General features: G+C 39.6%; 1 protein-coding gene and 1 long non-coding RNA gene across 4 annotated transcripts in view; one reads left to right on the plus strand and one right to left on the minus strand.

The window, feature by feature from the left end:
• The window catches only part of LOC115646110, a 34,501-nt gene extending 24,625 nt beyond the window's left edge, over positions 1–9,876 (plus strand). The window contains exon 4 of the long non-coding RNA XR_003998941.1: positions 8,614–9,876. This is a non-coding gene — a long non-coding RNA (uncharacterized LOC115646110). The remainder of the gene's footprint in view (positions 1–8,613) is intronic.
• EXOC3 (exocyst complex component 3) overlaps positions 1–21,932 on the minus strand; it is a 37,625-nt gene that overhangs the window by 13,641 nt on the left and 2,052 nt on the right. For 2 of the 3 annotated variants that reach the window (XM_030551605.1, XM_030551607.1), the window contains exons 2-5: positions 15,465–15,655; positions 11,455–11,674; positions 9,902–10,583; positions 2,587–2,704 (exon numbers count right to left, since the gene is read on the minus strand). In XM_030551605.1, the coding sequence (XP_030407465.1) occupies positions 2,587–2,704; positions 9,902–10,583; positions 11,455–11,674; positions 15,465–15,608 (1,164 nt within the window). In that variant the 5' untranslated portion in view covers positions 15,609–15,655. Of the gene's footprint in view, positions 1–2,586; positions 2,705–9,901; positions 10,584–11,454; positions 11,675–15,464; positions 15,656–16,583; positions 16,682–21,932 lie in introns of those variants that run through there. The other variant, XM_030551606.1, reaches the window with a different exon arrangement.

The following is a 21,932-nucleotide window of genomic DNA, read 5'->3' on the forward strand; positions in this document are numbered from 1 at the left end:
AAAATGGAAAATTGGTCCATTTTCAATCCCATGAAAAACTTTCAAAATTCCCCCAAACCATTTTTTTAACTTGTTCTACACCCAAATATTTTTCAAGTGGCAACCACTTGGACCTAAGGCAGATATTTTGGCTGTTAACATGCCCATTCTGAAAGACAGCAAAAGATTTCCTAGCTTTGTGCCATGCTCCATGGTGGAAGGTGGATAAGCAAAATAGGTAGACCTTGGATAGTTCTGAGGTATCATGGAAACCATCTGTTCATTAAAAGGCTTTTTCTATCATGCCTGCTCAAGAGTCATCCTGAGAGACAAGGTGGATGAGGTACATCTTTTACTGGCTCAGTTTCCTGGCCCAATAAAAGATTAACTCACCTACCTTATCTCTCTAATATCCTGGGAGCAACATGGCTACAACTACACTGCATACAAGAGTCAAGCTGACAGACATGCAAGAAGATCAGGGTGTTTGAAGAGCGAGCCCATAGTTGAAAAGACTGTATGCCAAGTTTTGATATACCATATATGCTCGTTCATGAGCCAAATATTTTTTGTAAAAACGTGACACATCAAAAAGTGGGGGTCAGCTTACAAACAAGTCTACACCAAAATTTGATGATTTAAAACTCAATGGCAGGGATCGGCAACCTTTGGCATGCAGCTTGCCAGGGTAAGCACCCTGGCGGGCTGGGTCAGTTTGTTTACCTGCAGTGTCTGCAGGTTCAGCCAATCACGGCTCCCATTGGCCTCGGTTCACTGCTCCAAGCCAATGGGGGCTGCTGGAAGTGGCGTGGGCCAAGGGATGTGATGGCTGCCACTTCCTGCAACCCTCATTGGCCTGGAGCGGCGAACTGCACCCAGTGGGAGCCGCGATCGGCCGAACCTGCGGATGCAGCTGGTAAACAAACTGGCCCAGCCCGCCAGGGTGCTTCCCTGGTGAGCCATGTGCCAAAGATTGCTGATCCCTGCTCTATGTAATCATTTAACTGAATATCTAATACATTGTCGTTTTGTTTACCTGGAGTGCCTGAAGGCATGGAGCCCTTCAGTTCCCATTGGCTGGGAATGGCAAACCGCAACCCCAGAGAGCTGAGCAGCTCCATGCCTGCAGATGCTCCAGGTAAAAAACAAAACAAAAACAAAAATAAAAACAAAACAAAAAAACCAACAAAAAAACAAAAAAAAGTCCCGACCCGTCAGCGGCTTACCCTGACAGGTTGGGAGCCAAAGTTTTCCAACCCCTGAAGTATAGGGTTGGCTTATGAAAGAGTCATACAGTTTTTGCTATTTTTACTTATCCATCTTGGCGGGTCAGCTTATAAACGAACAGGCTAATGAACAAGTATATACGGTAGTTACTGTACTAGAATTTTGTGGTCTATAACAGTATATAATTAGGGCTGTCAAACAAAAAAATAATCACAATTAATCAATAGATTAAAAATAGTCATGATTAATTGCAGTTTTAATTGCACCGTTAAACAATAATAGATAACCAATTTAAATTTATTATAAATATTTTCAGATATTTTTCTACATTTTCAAATATATTGATTTCAATTACAATACAGAATACAAGTGTACAGTGCTCATTTTATATTATTTTTATTACAAAGATTTGCACTGTAAAAAAGATAAAAGAAATAGTATTTTTCATTCACCCCAAATAATTGCAGTGCAATCTCTTTATCATGAAAGTGCAACAAATGTAGAATTTCTTTTTTAATGTAACTGCACTCAAAACCATAATACTTTAGAGCCTACAAGTCAAAGCATGAAGGGGCATGCAACTGGTAAGCTTATGTGGCACATAAGTACCTTGCAACGCCGGCTACAACAGTGCCATGTGAATGGCTGTTCTCACTTACAGGTGATATTGTAAGTAAGAAGTGGGCAGCATTATCTCCCATAAATCTAAACAAACTCGTTAGTGTTAGTGATTGGCTGAACAAGAAGTAGGACTGAGTGGACTTGTATGAGGCGAACTGAAAAATACTATTTGTTTTGTTCTTCTTTTTCTACAGTGCAAATATTTGTAATAAAAAATAATAAAGTGAGCACTTTACACTTTGTATTCTGTGTTGTAATTGAAATCAATGTATTTGAAAATGTAGAAAAACATCCGAAAATATTTAGAATACCAATTTAAATTGGTATTCTATTATTAACAGTGTGATTAAAACTGCGATTAATTGCAACTATTTTAAAAAATCTAATTTGTTTTGTGTTAATTGCATGTATTAACTGCAATTAACTGACAGCTCTCTATATGTAATCTAACCATTTATGTGAATTTAGGAGTTGCTAAATTATAAAACACCATAGTGGCCACTTCTTGTGGCTAATAACTTCTATGAAGCATAAACAATCCTTTGTGTTTTATTGAAATGTAGCCATGAAATCATTTGATTAACTGTTCAAAGCCAAATTCTCATGTACATGAAGTTCACAAAATTAATTACACCCAATTAAAGTTTAGGAAAAAATCACAAGTTTTTCCTCTGATGAAAGAGCATTTTAAGAATTTAGATACAAACACAAGGTGTCTTATTTTTATTTGAAGGAGTCCAGAAGTTTATTGTTACTTACAGTAAGCGTCGACATGTACTTGCTAAGAAGCTGGTCTACTACATTTTGTGAAATTAAAGGATTTAAAGAATTTACATCCACTTCTGGGGCCAGTTCGGAATTTCCCATCATCTCTGTACTGAAACGAAAAAATAAAACCATAAATTGCAAATGGAGAAAAAAAAAAAGTTATCAGAAAGGTTGCAAATTTCTATACGACTTCAACAGATGATTTTTCATTATTTACAAGTCTCTGAAAATACTTAATCCAGAAAATAAAATTAACTGAAAGTACAAAGAAACCTCACAACTAGAACTACTATTTGGCTAACCAAAAATACTTAAAGTACTAATTCATTTACGTACATATATCTTTCATACAGAAATTTTATCCCTATATCCATTTCTAAATTTTTTTTTATCTAGAACTTTGAGTGATTGCTCATTAATAACTTTATACATAAAAAAAAATTATGCTGACTATGGACTTCTGACACAGACACTGTAGGCAGAACATATACATTCTAAAATTTAGGGGGGGATATTAGTGTAAACAAACATAATCAGAGCTTTAAGTACAGAAGCCTATCATCAGAAAGGGGAGTCAATAATGATCAACATACCCCCAGTCAACAGTACCGATCATCCCATAGTTTCTTTTAAGCAGCCATAGTTCTTTAAAAGTATACAGTAAATATAAAAGAGGAGACAGTATATATACACGTTGTTACAGAACTAGAAATATAGTTCAAATGTTCGGTACTATATGTTGTAGCCATGAAGAAGGGGTCACATTTTTGTAGGAGGAAGAAAGTAGGGCAACCCTAATGTTGATGCAATTTAGCAAGGGCAAAACCAAAACTTAAACTCATCTGAATTTAAAATATTACTGTAAAGATATTAAAGCAAGAAGACTAATCTCTTTGTGTGTACATGACTAAAGCCACAACCCTACCAAAGCATAAGATAGCAGCAACAGCCCTTCAGCTCCAAACCCCAAATTGGAGTTATCCAAGCAAAGCACAAACTTTCAATTGTTTTATTACAATATTTGGAAAAACTTTTTACAGTGTTTTGTAAATTGTAAATGAAAAAGTTATTTCATAAAAATTAAGGAAATAAAAATTCCTAAAACGCAAACATAAATGAGAATTTTTGTATTATATTATATATATACATATATATCTTAAAATCAATTTTTTATTATTTCTACTTCACTTTTCTGAAGATAGCCACCAATCCCCGTTTCCAGTTCCACCTCACTGGTCTTCTAGTTCACATATATCCAACACTGAGTCAGGAGGAGCCTCTCTTAATTACCAGTATCTATTTTACAGAGCATGACATCACCAAGATCATTTACAAATTTGAAGTGATATACTGAAACTCTAGAGATCACTTTGCTCACTATTGAAATGCAGCCATCTCTAGGTGAAACACTTCCGCTCCAACAGCACTCTGCAACAGCTCAGAGAAAGGAAGTGAAAAACATCTTTATGCAATTGAAACTGTAGTGACTAATTTACATGGGCAAAGTGTAATTACTTTAGATGGAGATAAGAGCAGGGATAGAATATATGTAACCTGGCCTAAGAAACATGCTTGTGACCAGGACTTTAATTTTAGGTTTCATCCAAAAACATGGCACTTCAAGAAAAAGAATGCTTCATAGCCATTCTAGGGAATTGGCTCAATATTAACTTAGAGGGAAGAGTGCCAACTACCAAAGCACCACTATCACTTACAGTAGCTCCTAGATATGTCTTAGGTCTGGTTTACACCTAAAACTTAGGCCAGCCAAGCCATGTCACTTGGGGTTGTGCAAAATTCACACCTCAGAGACATAATTAAGCTGACCTAAATCCTGGTGTAGACACGCTAGGTCAATTCTTGCATCAATCTAGCTACCACCTCTCAAGGGGGCAACAGATTAATGTGACAGAAAAACCCTTTCCTTCACTGTATTAAGGGTATGTCTACACTAAGCACCATATCGGCGGGCAGTGATCGATCCAGTGGGGGTCGATTTATCGCGTCTAGACTAGACGCAATAAATCTACCCCTGAGCGCTCTCTCGTTGACTTCTGTACCCCACCGTTGTGAGAGGCGCAGGCAGAGTTGACAGGGGAGCAGCAGTGAGTAGGTCTAAGTATGTCGTAGCTGAAGTTGCTTAACTTAGATTGATCCTCCCGACCCCCAGTGTAGACCAGGCCTAAGGGTATGTCTACATCTACAATTTTGCAGCGCTGGTTGTTACAGATGTATTAGTACAGCTGTATAGGGCCAGCGCTGCAGAGTGGCCACACTTACAGCAACCAGCGCTGCAAGTGGTGTTAGATATGGCCACACTGCAGCGCTGTTGGGCGGCTTCAAGGGGGGTTCGGGGAACGAGAGAGCAAACCGGGGAAGGAGACCAGCTTCGCCGCGGTTTGCTCTCGCATTCCCCGAACCCCCCTGCAAACCGCAGGGAAGGAGACCTGCTTGCACGGGGGTTCGGGGAACGCAAGAGCAAACCGGGGAAGGAGACCAGCTTCGCCGCGGTTTGCTCTCGCGTTCCCCGAACCCCCTGCAAACCGCAGGGAAGGAGACCTGCTTGCACGGGGGTTCGGGGAACGCGAGAGCAAACCGGGGAAGGAGACCAGCTTCGCCGCGGTTTGCTCTCGCGTTCCCCGAACCCCCCTGCAAACCGCAGGGAAGGAGACCTGCTTGCTCGGGGTTCGGGGAACGCGAGAGCAAACCGGGGAAGGAGACCTGCTTGATTAACAGAGGCTTCCTCAGGTATGCTGGGATACCTGCTTATTCCACGGAGGTCAAGAAAAGCGCTGTTAAGTGTCTACACTTGATTACCAGCGCTGGATCACCAGCGCTGGATCCTCTACACCCGCGACAAAACAGGAGTACGGCCAGCGCTGCAAACAGGGAGTTGCAGCGCTGGTGATGCCCTGCAGATGTGTACACCTCCTAAGTTGCAGCGCTGTAACCCCCTCACCAGCGCTGCAACTTGGTGATGTAGACAAGCCCTCAGTGTCTACACTACAGCAGTGTAGCTGAAGCACTGCAGCAGCTGTGCCACTGTAGAGGTGGTAATGTAGACTAGAGATGTAAAATGTTAACCGATAAGCATTAGTCTTATTGGTAAGGTATTCTGGTTAACATTTAAACTCTGCTGCGGGACTCAGCTCCCACCCCACTCCCAAGATCCCATCCCCCCTCCCCTCCATGGATCCTGGCCCCTCCTGTCATGGGTCCCAGTGGCTGGCAGCTGGGACCCTGGGCGCGCAAGGGCAGCACCAGAGCCTAACAGTTAAACGTTTTACCAGTAACATTTTAATAGTTTAAACGTTTACTTTTTTAAAACATTATTTACATCCCTAGTGTATGTTAACAATACAGCTAAAAACTCTACTTTTTCCATGCCAAGTGCTTAGGCGATCAATTTCTGCAGAAAAGCATCCCGTCAGGGCAGGAATTCTCTTTTCTGCTTGTGTGCATTATCCAGTCCCAACCGAAATCTTTGGGTGCTACTAAAACTACATTCCAAATGTAAACAATGCAGTGACATCTTCCTGAGCATGCAGGTTGCTGCCCAGAGGTTTCTATGACACTATATGATTGAAACATGACCATTTAGATCATTAATATTGCCACTGTTAGACAACTGCAACAAATATTTTACAAATTATGTCATGTAAGGTACCAATGGAAAAGTCACAATCAAATATGATTATCCTGTTTGTATGCAAGTATCATCTCTGTATCTAAAGTTCTGAATATTGATTATGTACTGGTATTGCAAATGTATTTGCTCCTGGAGTAACACCCACAAGGTAATTTACATCCAGTCTGGCCAGCACATTGTGAATGAACTATTCAAGTTGATGGCCCAATTAAAGAACACAATAGGCCATAGAAAAAGCGTGTTCCTGCCCGGTGAGCCTTCCTGTGGAAGCTTTAGCCAGAGTACAGGTAATGGCTGCTCCTATGAGTCATCAGTTTACACAAGGGCATGTGACTAACTCATATGACCCTGGACTCCATCTTGTGCCTGTAATTTTCCACAAACTAAGACTGAGATTGACAGCATCCTCTCCACATGGGTGGAGATATAAAAGACCCTGGAAGCATCTCCATTTTGCCTCTTTCATGCTTTGATTTGTGGACTTACAATAAAAGGAGCATTCTAATCAATGGACTGAAGACCTTCCAATCTTTTGGAAGTTACCAGAGACTTTACAAGCCAGCAGTTTATTCCATCACTGCTTCAAGCCTGATACATACACTCATTGCAAAGTTCTTGTATTTGTTTTCCACGACCATTTGAACTCTCTTCTCTTTCTTTTCTCTTATAAATAAACTTATAGATGTTAGATACTTAAAGGATCAGCAACAGCATAATTATTGGGTAAGATCTGAGTTATTTATTGACCTGGCTATGTGGTTATTTCTTGGGATCAGAAAAATCCTTTTTTGATTAAATTGGTTTTAGATAACCACTCACCATAAAGTCTAGTGTATGCATGGTGAAACAAAGGCTAGGATACCTAAGGAGACTGCATTTCTGACTTCTTGTTAACCTGTGTGGTGAGACAGATGTTTACTTTTGTTATTGGCTCGGTATATCTTATGGAAGAATAAATACCAGTTTTGGGGTGGGTCTGCCCCATTTCTCAGCAGTTTGTCCTGAATCTGGTATTCTCAGCTGTGACCCACAGAGGCACAGTGACTGTGTCCCAAACAGCAGCAGAGTAAAACTCACAAGACTCGTCAGTTTCACAGCTGCAATTCGGAATCCTGAATTCAGTTCTGTTTGCTGAAGTTCACTGGGTGTTATTCATGGGAGAAGTGGACCCAAAAACAGACTGGTAGAGGGGTGTTTGTTTATTTAGGTTATTCTGTGGCACTGTCAGTAGTTCCTGAATACTTCTAGCCTCAGGGAACCCACATCATCTTCATTTTACAGGTGAGGAACGGAGGAACAGAGAAATTAAGTGACTCACCCAAGGTCAAACGAAGCAAGCCTATGGCAGAGCTAATAATAGAGCCCACACCTTCAACATCCTAGTCCTTAACCAAAAGTTCATTCTTCCTCCACACAAAACTCCTCTCTTTCCCCCTGTGTTAATACTTCCCCACCCTCACCAGTCACAAGGCTCTTAGGTGGGTGAGAGTCAATCCCATCCATTTATGCCATCACCAGCTACCTCTACTGCAACATAGGGAAAGATATAGGGGCGATAGATATCACCCAGTTAGGAATCTGATTTTACCAACAGTTGTGTCTGAAGGTGGCTGGGCTTCTGAGCCTGGCATTGCCCCTAAATCTCACTGCTGACTCCCTTCCCTCCATTTTTAATGTCAACAGTTTATTAGTAAATATCTGCTAAAACACAAATTTGGATTTAGGCCATGACTCTAATGCAGTCATGTAAAGTATCTCTAGGGCACTTTCTGTATAGCAGTGTGTTTATCTGTATAAAGAAATAGCACCAGGACTCCAAGGACCTCAACTACTTAAAAGACAGTTGTAAAAGACAGCCAATCTATCAGAATTAAATATTTATTTGAGAGGAAGCGATTTAAGCCTTTTAATTCACTCCAAGCCTCACTTAAATTTCTCTTCTACTCAGCTATCAGACACAGATTCAACTCAAAGACAGCTTATGAGCCAAGTTTTGGGAAAGCAAAATAAAACTTGACTATTTTAGAATTCCTTTTTTCCAAATTTCATGAGCACCATACATGACCTTTCTAAGATCTGTAAATGCATCTTCAGTGGAGAAAAATTTCCCATTTCTAACCATGATCACTGGCAGCTAATGTTGAAAACGGTTGCATTTATTTTTAAGTTACGACCAAGTTGCCTAGCGCACGCATGGACGCCTCTTTAGCATTTCTTTACATTCAAATACACCACTAGGATAGACAGGAAGCAGGACATTAATTTAGAAACTTTTTCTATTTAGAAGACTATGAATATCTCCTGCTTATCGTCATCGTTTTTTCCCTTTGTTTTTTGTTGCTTATTGTTTTTGTTTGTTTGCTTGTTAGGCAGACTGAAAGTACAGATTTCCAGACTCAAGATGCATCCTGGAGCTGGTCACAAAAAATTCTGCAGTGTGATTATGTTTCATGCCTATTCATTATCAAATATTACTCTATACCTAAGAGGTTTATACCAGACTCAACTAATCAAAGAAAATTATAGCAAAACCAAGCAACCAGCTATAAAGAAAAGTGTGTACAATTCAAGTCAATGCCAGCCATTGAGAAGAGTTAAGTAAACAAGAATGGTATTTGCGTGCCATGAGGCAGGAACCATAAAACGCGTATAAACCTAACAATTGCCTGAACTCTTTTTTTATAAACTAAATGAGCAAGGAATCAATAAGCCCAATCCTAGACTAGCAAGACAGTTTGGCCTTTCAAGCTATTGATCCCAATTACTTTGTCTGAATAAGACTTTAAAAAAAAAAAATCACCACATGTGTGTTTGATGCTGTCCTAACATTAGTCACACCACATAAAAGAAAACTGGAAAAAGAATTTCACAGTAGTATATGTGACAACTCCTGGGCAGAAATTCAAGTCACCACATTTTCCCCATCATGGAGAAAGTTTCAGTGGAAAGTTATCATATTCTTCTCTACACTGCAGTAATCACCAACTGAAACTCGAACAGCCAGAACCCCTGCTGAATGTGGATGTGGAAAGTAGGTAACCTAAAACATTTCCTGGGACTGTCATCCATGCCCAAAATTTTGGTCACAAATACATGCAGAAGTTTACAGAAAATTAAAAGTAAACTTGGATGTGAACACAGTCCACTGAACTCTGGAAAATACTCAACTAAATCTGAAAACAAAGATTTTTTCAGATTAACAGGTGCAAGCAAATGCATCAAAATGCTAAACTTACAAGAAATGATAGGAAACAGATCACAACCAAAGTCCATTTTAAGGAGCATTAGGGTTTAGCCAGAGAGCTACTTCTAATGTGCAACAAAGAAATGTAACAATAACCTTGAATTAAGATTACACTGCTTTCTGTTTAGAAAGATGTCCCTTTCTCTATATCTTAAATATGTGTGTGTGTATATATATATATACACACACACACGCACACGCATCCCCAAAATCGAGATGCCTAGCTAGGTATAACAATTCTGCATAAAACATGATACAGGCTCTACAAAAAGTACATATGGATCTCTTTGCGTATAATATTTCACCACATATCTGCACCCTTATCTGTATATACAATCCAATTAAAAATATTTTACATATATATTTGAAACTATCCCTAATAAAACAGTTTAAAATAAACAAGTTGCCTTTACCTTTTATATGTATTTAAAACCCAAGTTAAAAGGCTTACAATCTCATTTGCTTCCAGATCTTCTGAAGCGAGATCCTGCATGCGTGTGGACAAAGCTTGGTGGTACATGCTCAATAATTTTTTGAAAATGTCATAATGTGGGGGAAAACATTGAACCATTAGATTTTTGGCCACCAGTAGATCATCAAGGACATATTTGCGTATGATTTCCAGGTGGCGCACAAGCCACATTTTGTCAGATTCTCTAGTATCTGCTTGCGTGCCTTCAATCCTGGTAGTTACAGTTCTGTCTAAAATATTGAACATTTTTTCTTTCCACTTCTTTGGCCTGCCAGGAGGAATGAACCCAGTTTGTTTTTTCCGGTCTAGCATGCGCCTGTCTATTTTCTCTTCCCTCTCAATTATCCTGACAACGGAGACAAGCAAGGTTGGGTCTCGACGAACAGTAACTAGAGATCTTTGAACCACCATCCAGAGTTGTTTGGCAAGCTCCTCAGAGAGTTTTTGTAAATCCCCAAAGTACACATGGATGAGATTCATGTCATGGGTGTTCTTGCTATCCATACGATACTGCTCATACATCAGATCATCACGAGAACACTCTAAGTCCATCAGCTTTCGATGGGCTTGCAGAAGTTCCCCTTGCTCAGTCAAATCCTGAGTCTCCCTGACGATCTCTGGCACTGAAAAATAAAGACAAAAAAGAAAAAACTAGTAATATGACCCTATTAGGATACAAAAAGAAATGTTACAAAACCATAAATATATCAAGAAAGACTGTAAAACATGAGCAGAAAATGTATGAGTTCTATTTGCTAGTCTGGTTCCCCCTAAGTCAGTGGTTCTCAAAACTTTAGTACTGGTGACCCCTTTCACATAGCAAGCCTCTGAGTGCGACCCCCCATATCAATTAAAAATACGTTTTTATACATTTAACATTATTATAAGTGCTGGAGGCAAAGCAGGATTTGAGGTGGAGGCTGACAGCTCGTGACCTTCCCCCATATGTAATAATCTTGCGACCCCTGAGGGGTTCCAACCTCCAGTTTGAGAACCCCTGCCCTAAGTAATGGCTCACAGATATGTTCAAGAATTGCTGCAAATCATTTTTGCGTTTTTAATGACTGTGCTACATCTTTAATCATAATCTTTATTTTGATTATAGACTACATTATCGCAGATTTATAGAATCATATAGCCAACAGAAGGCATCATTTACTTTTGTTTAAAATACCCATAAAGCTGTATGAATAGTGCAGTGTATTCACTAGTCCCTACAATATCAGCAGTTGGGATCTTCTTGCAACTCATGTGAAGTAAACTCCCTCCAGTAAACTTCCCCTAACAAACAATGCAACCCCACTGAAGTTATGGAGGCTGCAAGTACATAACCAAAGGCAAATTCAGGCTGGTTAAGAGTAATGATTAATTAAGAAAGGGGAGCTAAGTTCAACATCTTCCCCTTACAGTAAGATAGTCTTTAATGCCATTTGAATATACTTTCTTTCATTTTGTGATTGTTAAATCATACATCAAAGATTTGTGTTGAATTACCTGAGAAGATATTTTTGAGGTTTTCTACAGCAGCTGCCAGCTGACTATGTTGGACTACAGCATCCTTAACATCCTTGAGGTTTTCTATGGTGTTGATACTCTGTCGCCAGTCTTTATTGACATCTATCAAAGATCGCTGTATATCCTTTACATCATTCAATGCATTATGCAGTTGGCTTAAACCAGTTCGTACCCCATCCAATTGTGACTGGATTGCTGCCTATAAAGAGAGTTATTAAATATATTTACTATATATTAACATTGTAAAACTAAGGTTTTTTTATGTTTTCAACTATTCCACCAGTATCTTATTGTTATACATAAGAACTGTCATACCAGGTCAGACCCATGGTCCATCTAGTCTAGCATCCTGTCTGCCAACAGGGGCCAGTGCCGGTCCCTTTCCTAATGGCTCCTAACATTCTGTTAGCTTTTTTGACTGCCACTATATGTTAAACAGATGTTTTCAGAGAACTATCCAGATGACTCCAAGATCTCTTGGAGAGTCTAAGACAGATGCGTCTTACAAAAAAAGAAGACGATCACAGAAGAATATACCTATATAAAAAACCCTGAAAAAGTACAAATTATCATTTCCTCCCCAGAATCTATAGGATGGTTTTTATCAAAGGAGAAAGAAAAAAAATGCATCTATGAAAGATTTTAAGACAGTCAGCCACATGAATACCATGACTACTCCATATCAATTAATCCTGAGCAAAATCTTTATTTAGACCAAGCCATAACTGTTTCAATCATCGAGCAGCCATAGGGATGCTTGGAAACTATTTATTCAACTGCATTCTTGAGTAAAATGTATGTACTTTCTGTTAATTGGGATAATGGGGTGGCAGAGTGAGGTGTTTTCTAAACTTTCTTCACAAGCTCAGACTAAAAGTATTGCAGTGGCAAACCTATGAGAAGCATAACGATCCAGACACCTATTTATACTGTGCCTATTAAGAATGTAGCTATAATTGAAGCATTCTATAAAGCTGTTATAATTCTTTTTCTCCCTATCAATGGATGAAAATGGAGAAGAGGTGTTAGGGGGAAAAAGGCATGAATGTGGTACTTATTTGTTGGGAAAACAAAGTGGTGAAGCAACTAGAGACCCAGCACTCATCATGAACCAGGACAGAAGCCCCAGTACAATGCTATTTAACACGCCACATCCTTAGGACTGTAAGGAAACAGTAGAGCTGAAGTGTCTCCGCTATAAGAACTGGGTTTAAATTCAAAGCCATCACCAAGCACAGTGACTAAATCAAATTTCTCCATTGCAAAATGAAAGTAGCTGGAATCCTTGGGAGACACAACCCAACAGAGGTGCAAGAGAGAAGTTATTTTACATCAGATGCATTTTCCACACAGCCAAGAACCATTACAAGTCAGCACATGTTGAGTCAGTGTGACAACCAGGGTCCAGAGGGAAAACAGGATCTGAACCCCAAAAAATAAGCAATTGAATCAATGGATTGTATACTATAAAAGTACATCGAATAAGGTCTGCTAGGAAAACTAGTGACACACTGGTTATGAACATCACTGCATGAAGTATATATGGGTGGTGTATAATGAGTTACGTATGTGTGCTGAAAACAGATTCCTAAAATATGTTGAGGAAAGAGCTGATAAACCAGCCTGCCTTAGACAAAGGAATATGGATGTACCTATCTAGATCAAGCTTTGTAAACCAGAGGACAATGACAGTACATTTACATGCAAGGTAAACAGAACAATCAAGCTAACAAATGGCAGCTTGCAGAGCACACTTGGGGGACAGAGTCTGCACTCCAGGATGTCTTCCTGTCTCTTAAGGCAGAGACAATGGATTTTGGGTAATAGAAGGGGATAACATTTTAGTTATCCATCACTTACTGAATACAAGGAACAACGCCTTTTGATTCTGTGAATGTTGGGTACCCTGACCTGGAGGACTGGTAATGCTGATAACTATGAGAGTAAGAAAACAGCTTAGGCAAAGATTAAGTTTAGTCACTACAAAGCTTGTTTTATTTTGTTTTGTTTGTAACCATATCAGTCTATCTTTCTTGCTTAGAATCACTTAAATCTCTGTTCTTTATTAAGAAACTTATTCTTGTTTTATTACAAAATCCTCTCAGTACTATGTATTAAACTGAAGTGTGAGTTTTCAGCTAACCTAACAGGCTGATATCTGTTCTGCCTCTTTTGAGGTAGCAAACCTAATAATTTCTACAAGTGTCCAGTGAGAGGGACTGGACACTGCAGGGGGGACAATGTCCAGGGAACTCGGGAATTGGGGTTCTCTGACCTGAAAGGCAAGGTTTAGACTGGCAGAGTCTTGCAGAATTTGTTGGCATGGCAGACAGGCTGGTGTGACAGGAAGCCAACACAGCTTCGCAGCAGCAAAGCTGTCACTTTTGTAAAGGCAGGAGGATAGTAACAGTGGCACACAGTTCTAAGCAGGACAGAACAGTCAGTTCCACCTATCAAGCAAAAACTCTTCAATTAGGACCCCAGTGTGGGACAGCATTTAAAATCAGCTGGGATGCATCAAAGTATGTCCAGCACATACAGTTGGTTGATGGAAGTCAGAACATGAAATAAAGTAATTTTTAAAAATGAAGAATAACTGAGATAACAGGGTAATCAGAAAAGAAAACAATGGATCTGGAAACTGGAAGAGACTTCAAAAGATATGTCAAGAGCCACTACAGGTCAATGGAAGCTCTGTTGCTTACCTCAGTCAGATAAAAACTGACTTGAAGTATTCTGGAGGAACTGAAGTATTAGTGGTTTAGTTGAACATGAGGCATGCAAACCAGCACCCTGAACACAACAAAAAGCCTTCAGAGTTATAGAAGTTATTGGCAATCTCGTGATGGAAGCTCTAGAACCAAGTAGGAGCACTGTATGGTATCTTCAAAAAATAATTATTTTGTATCCTCAAACAGGTGTTGTGACACTAAATTAATTAGATGTTTTTAAGGCATTTTGAGACCCTCAGAATAAATGCAAGTGTTATTCTTATTCTTAAATATCTGTTCCCGCTGTCTCTTCCAAGTCAGATATGCAGTTCTTAATTATAATACTGTATTTTTCTGTCATCATTGCAGACCCAATACAGTTACAGACAGACACCAGGTCTTTTACTACCTCATCTATCAGTAGAATTGCCACTTAACGTTCATCTCCATTTTCATAACTGTGAACCCTCCCTTAGCTGGATTATTGAAACTGAGATAAGAAATTCTTGTCAGTTCCCCTCTTTTGATCATTAGGGTACTGGATCTTCAGGAAAAGAGAACAAAGTTATGAAGTTCCACTCTCACGTCCTTGAAAAAACCTTCTACCCCAGCCTTCTGCAGATACAGGGAGAATAATACTCCTCATTTAAGGACTCGTTAAATAGGAGATATTCAGATGCATATCACAAATTACTGTTGCTTAAAATAATTTAAATTTAATAAGAAATCAACAAATTCACACATCTAAACATTTAAATAAAGGCAAATAGGAAAAGGATTTTCCCAGCCTTCAGACAAGACACAGGTGCCTTTCCCTTCTTGAATCATACAAACTCCAGTCTTTAGAATCTGCAGGTATCCTCTATAAACCGAGGTAAAATCAGTGGCTAAATTTTTAGAATGGATCTTTTTTGAGAAGCAATCTCCAAGTTTTACTGAAACATTAACTGCCAATGATTATAACAGAGCCTTGTTTCCTTAGATATTAAAATGCATAAGGAATAGCGGGTGCCTAGTGCTGAACTGCAGCAGTTGTAGGGTCTGAGGGTATTCAGGGTATTTGAGTGATTATCTAGAAGCACAATGAATTATGAAGTTACAATCAATATACAGCTTTCAGTCATGCAAAATTTAGCACGTACTTGTACAACTGTTTTTTGGCATAGTGATTGTACTGAGCAAAGACTAAACTCCAAGACTTAAAACAATTTGAACAGAAAGTAAAGATTTCTGCTTTGTTATGCACTTTGTTGATGCTCAGCTCTATTAGTATCATACCTTTAGTCGAGCTTCCACTGAGGCTTTCTTACGAGCTTCCCTTCTGCGGTACTGCTCTACTTTATCCAACTGGTCAGGTCGCTGAAGCATTCCAGCTACTCTTTGTACAGCTGTTGCAACTGCTTCCCTGTCTGTTTCCTCCATTGTTGAACAGTGTCTCAAAATGCAAAAGCCTTCATAATTTAACAGGCCTGAATGAAAGGCATAAAATGTTTAGAAAAATCTATTTCAATTTGATAGTTACTTATCACTTCTGAATAAACATTTCCAATACATTACTTAAAGAGAGAGCCAATTTTGGCAACAAGAGTGTAACAAATAGCATCACTATTATAAACAGCAGCAAAATATAAAAAAAAATTAAGCATTTTATTGTATTGTTCTACTTTAAGCATTTCCTTTGGTTAGTAGTTCTTCCTAAAACATTGCTATACAAATTGCTCTAATTAAGTATGTCAACAATTTGATTGCAAACCTAATATTTTCTTTTTGCAAATCAGGAATCAGATTATGCACCTAGAATGGATGCTAAGGGGGAATGAGAGGTATATAAGGAGGAATTCTCCAATGCAAGGGCCATATAAAACAGCTATTCTTGTGCTGGGAGGGTTACAAGGACTGCTCTGATCTAGCACTCAGGAATGCAAATCATGCAGGGCTCTCATTTACTCCATTGACATCAGCCTAGAGTGTGTCACGAGGGAGGAGAGAAACATAATTTAAGGCAATAAAGTCTGGAAAACTGGAGATTGTACACAAATTATGTAAACCATAATTTGCATATTTAATAGATGTGTACAGGCCCGCCGACACTTATATAATAAACCACTTATTATTATAGAGCAATTTTTGTAGGATTTCTCATGGGGTAGAATAAATTCAATGTGTCTTTTAAAAATAAGTTTAATCAACAACACAAATACATAATTGTACGATTATTCTATTGAGATGGGGCAAAGTTAAGTTTGTTTGGGAACCCAAATTGCATTTTCATACTTCAACATCTTTGGATTTCTTTTAAGTTTAACCTTAACTCTGAATTTCCTGGGATTCTTTTTTTTTTTTTTAATAATTACAATATCCTTGTAATGTATTTTACCCTAAATTACTGATATGTACCCTCAGTCTTAACTTCATTCTACCAGTTTTCATCTGGATATTATTAGTATCTTTAGATCCTCGCCCTTCTTATCCACTTCCCCTTCCCATATTCGATCACACATCTATTCAAGGAAAAAAAACCACAGTAAATCCTTCTGTTAAAGGGAAAAGTACCACAAACACTCAATATACTCCTTTGACACTTCAAGTATTTTGTTATTTTAGAACATTTTTTTCCAGACAAAGCACAAGCACATACGTAGTACTGATTTGAAGAATGTGTGATTTGATATTGATTTGAAGAATATTTGAAGGCTTTTATCTAAACACAAAAATGCACCTGAAAAACAAAGCCAGAAAAGCGTATGTTCTCATACTCAGTCACTAAGAATGTCTACACTGCATCTGGGAGCGAGCGTCCTTGCCCAGTTCCAGCATGAGCGACAACGTCAAAGCAATGTCTACATGGCTATTTTTAGTATTCTAGCACCACCCCTACTACTATGAGTCTGTGGACCTGGGCTGAGAAATTCACTCCCATATGCAGTATAGAGACACCCTAAGGTTCCTAGTAAATTCCCAAATCTGCCAAAGACCAACACCTAATTTATAAATTGCATAACAATATACATAACCTAATTTGTTTTTGCATTGTTAATAAAAGCAACTTATTTCAATAGCAAGTTCATAAATACAGTGCCCATCTATAAAAAGGGAAATAAGGACAACCCAGGAGATTACAGACCAGTCATCTTAACTTCTGTATCCAGAAAGATAATGAAGCAAATAACTAAGCAATCAATTTGCAAACATCTAAAAGATAATACGGTGATAAGTAACAGTCAGCATGGATTTGTCAAAAACAAATCGTGTCAAATCAACCTGATAGCTTTATTTGACAGGGTAACAACCCTTGTGGATGGGAGGAAGCAGTAGACGCGGTATAGCTTGACTTTAGTAAAGCTTTTGATACTGTCTCGCATGACCTTCTCATAAATAAACTAGGGAAATGCAACCTAGATGGAGATATTAAAAGGTGAGTGCAAAACTGGTTGGAAAATCGTTCCCAGAGAGTAGTTAGAGTAGTTATCAGTGATTCACAGTCATACTGGAAGGGCATAACAAGTGGGGTCCCTCAGGGATCAGTTCTGTGTCCAGTTCTGTTCAATATCTTCATCAATGATTCAGATAATGGCATAGAGAGTACACTTATAAAGTCTGTGGATACCACCAAGCTGGAAGGGGCTGCATGCACTTTGGAGGATAGGATTAAAATTCAAAATGATCTGGACAAACTGGAGAAATGGTCTGAAGTAAATAGGATGAAATTCAATAAGGACAAATGCAAAGTACTCTATTTAGGAAGGAACAACCAGTTGCTCACATACAAAATGGGAACTGACTGCCTAGGAAGGAGTACTGCAGAAAGGGATCTGGGGATCATAGTGGATCACAAGCTAAATATGAGTCAACAGTGTACCGCTGTTGCAAAAATAGCGAACATCATTATGGGATGTATTAGCAGAAGTGTTGTAAACAAGGCGCAAGAAGCAATTATTCTGCTCTACACCGTGCTGATTAGGCCTCAATGGAAGTACTGAGTTCGGTTCTAGGCACATTTCAGGAAAGATGTGGACAAACTGGAGAGAGCCCAGAGAAGAGCAACAAAAATGATTAAAGGTCTAGAAAATATGACCTATGAGGGAAGATTGAAAAAAAACTGGGTTTGTTTAGTTTGGAAAAGAGAAGACTGAGAAAGGACATGATAACAGTTTTCAAGTATGTAAAAGGTTGTTACAAGAAGGGGGAAGAAAAATTGTTTTTCTTAACCTCTGAGAATAGGTCAAGAAGCAATGGGCTTAAATTGAAGCAAGGAAGGTTTAGGCTGGACATTAGGAAAAACTTCCTGATTGTCAGGGTGGTTAAACACTAGAATAAATTGCCTAGGGAGGTTGTGGAATCGCTATCACTGGAGATTTTTAAGAGGAAGTTAGACAAACACCTGTCAGGAAGTAGTCCTGCCATGAGTGCAGGGGACTGGACTAGATGACCCCTTGAGGTCCCTTTAAGTTCTATGATTCATAAAGCTGGATCCTTGCCCACTGTGACTGTAAGGACCAGCATGGGAGGTTTGGGGCATCATCTATGACAGGAGTGGGCAAACTTTCTGGCCTGAAGGCCACATCTGGGTATGGAAATTGTATAGTGGGCCATGAATGCTAACAGAATTAGGGGTTGGGATGCGGGAGGAGGCGAGGGCTACAGCTGGGTGTGCGGGCTCTGGGGTGGGACCACAAATGAAGAGTTTGGGGTGTGGGAGGGGGCTCTGAGCTGGGGCAGGAGGTTGGGCTGCAGAGGGGGATGAGAGCTCCAGCTAGGGGTGCAGGCTCGGGGGTAGGGCTGGAAATGAGGGGTTTGGGCTATAGGAGGGTGCTCTGGGCTGGGATGCAGGGCGGAAGGGGGATCGGGGTTGAGGCAGGGGGTTGGGGCACAGGAGGAGGTCAGAGGTGCAGGCTCCGGGCAGCGCTTACCTCAGGCCACTCCCAAAAGCAGCAGCAGGTCCCCCTCTGGCTCCTACGTGGAAGCATAGCCAGGCGGCTCAGCGTGCTGCCCCTGCAGCTCCCGGAAGCAGCGGCATGTCCCCCCTCCGGCTCCTTCGCAGAGGCGTGGCACTGGCCAGGTGGCTCTGCGCACAGCCCTCTCCACAGGTGCTGCCCGTGCAGCTCCCATTGGCCGTGGTTCCTGGCCAATGAGCTCTGCAGAGCTGGCAGTTGGGGTGGGGACAGCGTGCAGAGCCTCCTGGCTGCCCCATGTGTAGGAGCTGGAGGGGGGACATGCTGCTGCCTCCAGGAGTCAGGTGGAGTGGGGCAAGCCCCTGACACTGCTCCCCAGTGGGTGCTCGAGGGACAGATTAAAAGGTCTGATGGGCTGGCAGGCTGTAGTTTGCCCACCCCTGATCTATGAGGATCATTGACACTTTCCTTTGTGAAGGGAGAGTGTCAACCATTTTTGAAAAGGCAATGGTGAGGCCCACTTCAAGGAACCATTTCTTGACTTTAACAATCTTAACCAACTACCACCCTGTCTCTAAGCCCCTGTCAATGAAAATACCATCTCTATACTAAATCCATGTCTAAAATTAAGCTAGTAGAGACTGAAGATCAGATTGAGATGAGTCTGGAAAGCCCGCAAAGCCCCCTGTGTTTTAACAGACTCATCTCAATCTGATCTTCAGTCTATACTAGCTTAATTTTAGACGTGGATTTAGTATAGACATGGTATTTTCATTGATGGTTGACAATCTCCTCCTGGGACAGACACAAATAAAGTGTATATGCTAGATTTGTTGACTTTATTAGCAAATTATTATATTATTTAATAGCATTTGAAAAATTCACTTATTAGTAGCACATAAGAGATATTATTCCAGTAAGTAAGAAGGCCTAAGCTGTTAAAGTTTAAGTTCTTTAGAAAATTAAGTTAAAAATATGGTTTTCAGATTTACAGCTGTCAAGGTAATCTTCTAAATGTGAACTTATTAACCAGTGATGTATTGTCTCTCTCAGAGTGTAGACAAACAGCTCCAGTGCCTTTGCTGATGTTCATGGTTTTCCTAAGCAGCTTCACAGTGAAATTAACAAGACTCTATTTAGTTCACTGTTACTACTCAACATTGAAGGTAGCAGCAAGCTAACAAAAATCATGTCAATTTCACTCAGCTGCTGTTTGGGAAAACCATGAGAAACCTCAGCAGCAGACAGTGGAACAACTACCCTGTCATCCTCTGAACCCCACTGAGGCTAGAGCTTAGACTATGAAAATTAACACAGAGACTCTACTCTCTGATTGGACTCAGACAACGGTAGGGAACTTCCACCCAGTCACATCTCCCCCGACCAATAACACATCTTGGGAAGTCCTCTGTGATGTTATCTAATTAAAATATGATCATGCAAATCATTGCTGCTTACCACTATTATATAATTGCAATGAATCTTATATAAAGTGTGACACATGGCCAGAAAGGGGTAAGCAGCTTGCAGGATAAATGAACCAGAACCAACCTCCAGAGACATGTTAGAAAGTATATAAATGGTAATTATGGCCATTCCATGGTAGATAGGCTAGAACTATGAAATGCAAACCTATACTGTATTGTCAGAATTTAGAGTTGATACTAATTGTGTGTGTGTACACCAAGGCTGTTGATTAATTGCAGTTAACTCATGTGATTAACTCAAAAAAATTAATCATGATTAATCACACCGTTAAACAATAGAATATCAATTGAAAAATTTTATATGTTTGGATATTTTTCTACATTTTCAAACATATTGATTTCTATTACAACACAGAGTACAAAGTGTACAGTGCTCACTTTATATTATTATTACAAATATTTGCACTGTAAAAATTATAAACAAAAGAAATAGTATTTTTCAATTCACCTCATACAAATACTGTAGTGCAATCTCTTTATCATGAAAGTGTAACTTACAAATGTAGATTTTGTTATTAACATAACTGCACTCAAAAACAAAACAATGTAAAACTTTAGAGCCTACAAGTCCACTCAGTCCTACTTCTTGTTCAGTCAATTGCTAAGACAAACAACATTTATGGAAGATACTGCTGACTGCTTCTTATTTATAATGTCAACTGAAAGTGAGAACAGATGTTCGCATGGCACGTTTGTAGCCGGTGTTGCAAGGTATTTACGTGCCAGGTATGCTAAACATTCATATACGCCTTTACGCTTTGGCCACCATTTCAGAGGACAAGCTTCCATGCTGATGATGCTCCTTAAAAAAATAATTGTTAATTAAATTTGTGACTGAATTCCTTGGGGGAGAATAGTATGTCTTCTGTTCTGTTTTACCTGCATTATATATTTCTACCATAGTTATAGCAGGCTCGGATAACGACCCAAGCACATGTTTGTTTTAAGAACACTTTCACAGCAGATTTGACAAAATGCAATGTGAAATTTCTAAGAATAGATACAGCACTCAACTCAAGGTTTAAGAATCTGAAGTGCCTTCTAAAATCTGAGAGAGACGAGGTATGGAGAATGCTTTCAGATGTCTTAAGAGCAACACTCCGATACAGAGACTACAGAACCAGAACCACCAAAAAAGAAAATCAACCTTCTGCTGGTGGCATCTGACTCAGATGATGAAAATGAACATGCGTCAGTCTGCTCCGCTCTGGATCGTTATGGAGCAGAACCTGTTATCAGCACAGATGCATGTCTTCTGGAATGGTGGTTGAAGCATAAAGGGAAATATGAATCTTTAGCACATCTAGCACGTAAATATCTTGTGATGCCAGCTACAACAGTGCCATGCGAACATCTGTTTTCACTTT

This window comes from Gopherus evgoodei, chromosome 2 (assembly GCF_007399415.2).
Source record: "Gopherus evgoodei ecotype Sinaloan lineage chromosome 2, rGopEvg1_v1.p, whole genome shotgun sequence".
Lineage (NCBI taxonomy): Eukaryota > Metazoa > Chordata > Testudines > Testudinidae > Gopherus > Gopherus evgoodei.